Raw genomic sequence first — 401 nt, forward strand, 5'->3', positions numbered from 1 at the left:
ATTATTCTTTAACACAAAAGACAAAACAAACCACTGGTATCCTTGGAATGATTATGTGGATTTTCCCCTTTTCGGTTTGCTTTGAACCGCTGAAACATCGTCTGCATCAATTAGCAGACGACGTCAAGATGGCGGGGAGGTGGGACGCGTTTCAGGGTCTTCCTCACGGATGGGAAGTTCGTTTTGATGGCAGAACGGGAAGATAGTGAGTATTTAATAGAAATATTTATTTCCAATGAGGTGGTGCGGGTTCAATGGATTACGTTTTAAATCGGGTTGATTGGTTCATTTTTTTCGGTAATTTTTCGGTGCGTCAGTTTTTCAGTTTTTTTTTATTTGTTTGTTTCTAGGATTTTATTTTTTCGGCATTTTCATTACTGACAAGCATGATGAACTGTGAT

At 38.7% G+C, this 401-nt stretch overlaps 1 protein-coding gene across 1 annotated transcript in view; it reads left to right on the forward strand.

The window, feature by feature from the left end:
- Window positions 1–128: 128 nt before the first annotated feature.
- The window catches only part of LOC119592004, a gene marked incomplete in the record, with an annotated part of 16,446 nt that continues 16,173 nt past the window's right edge, over window positions 129–401 (forward strand). Inside the window, 1 exon segment of the mRNA XM_037940777.1 lies at window positions 129–205. Within this exon segment, the coding sequence (XP_037796705.1) occupies window positions 129–205 (77 nt within the window).

The sequence above is a fragment of the Penaeus monodon genome, chromosome 29 (genome assembly GCF_015228065.2).
Source record: "Penaeus monodon isolate SGIC_2016 chromosome 29, NSTDA_Pmon_1, whole genome shotgun sequence".
NCBI lineage: Eukaryota > Metazoa > Arthropoda > Malacostraca > Decapoda > Penaeidae > Penaeus > Penaeus monodon.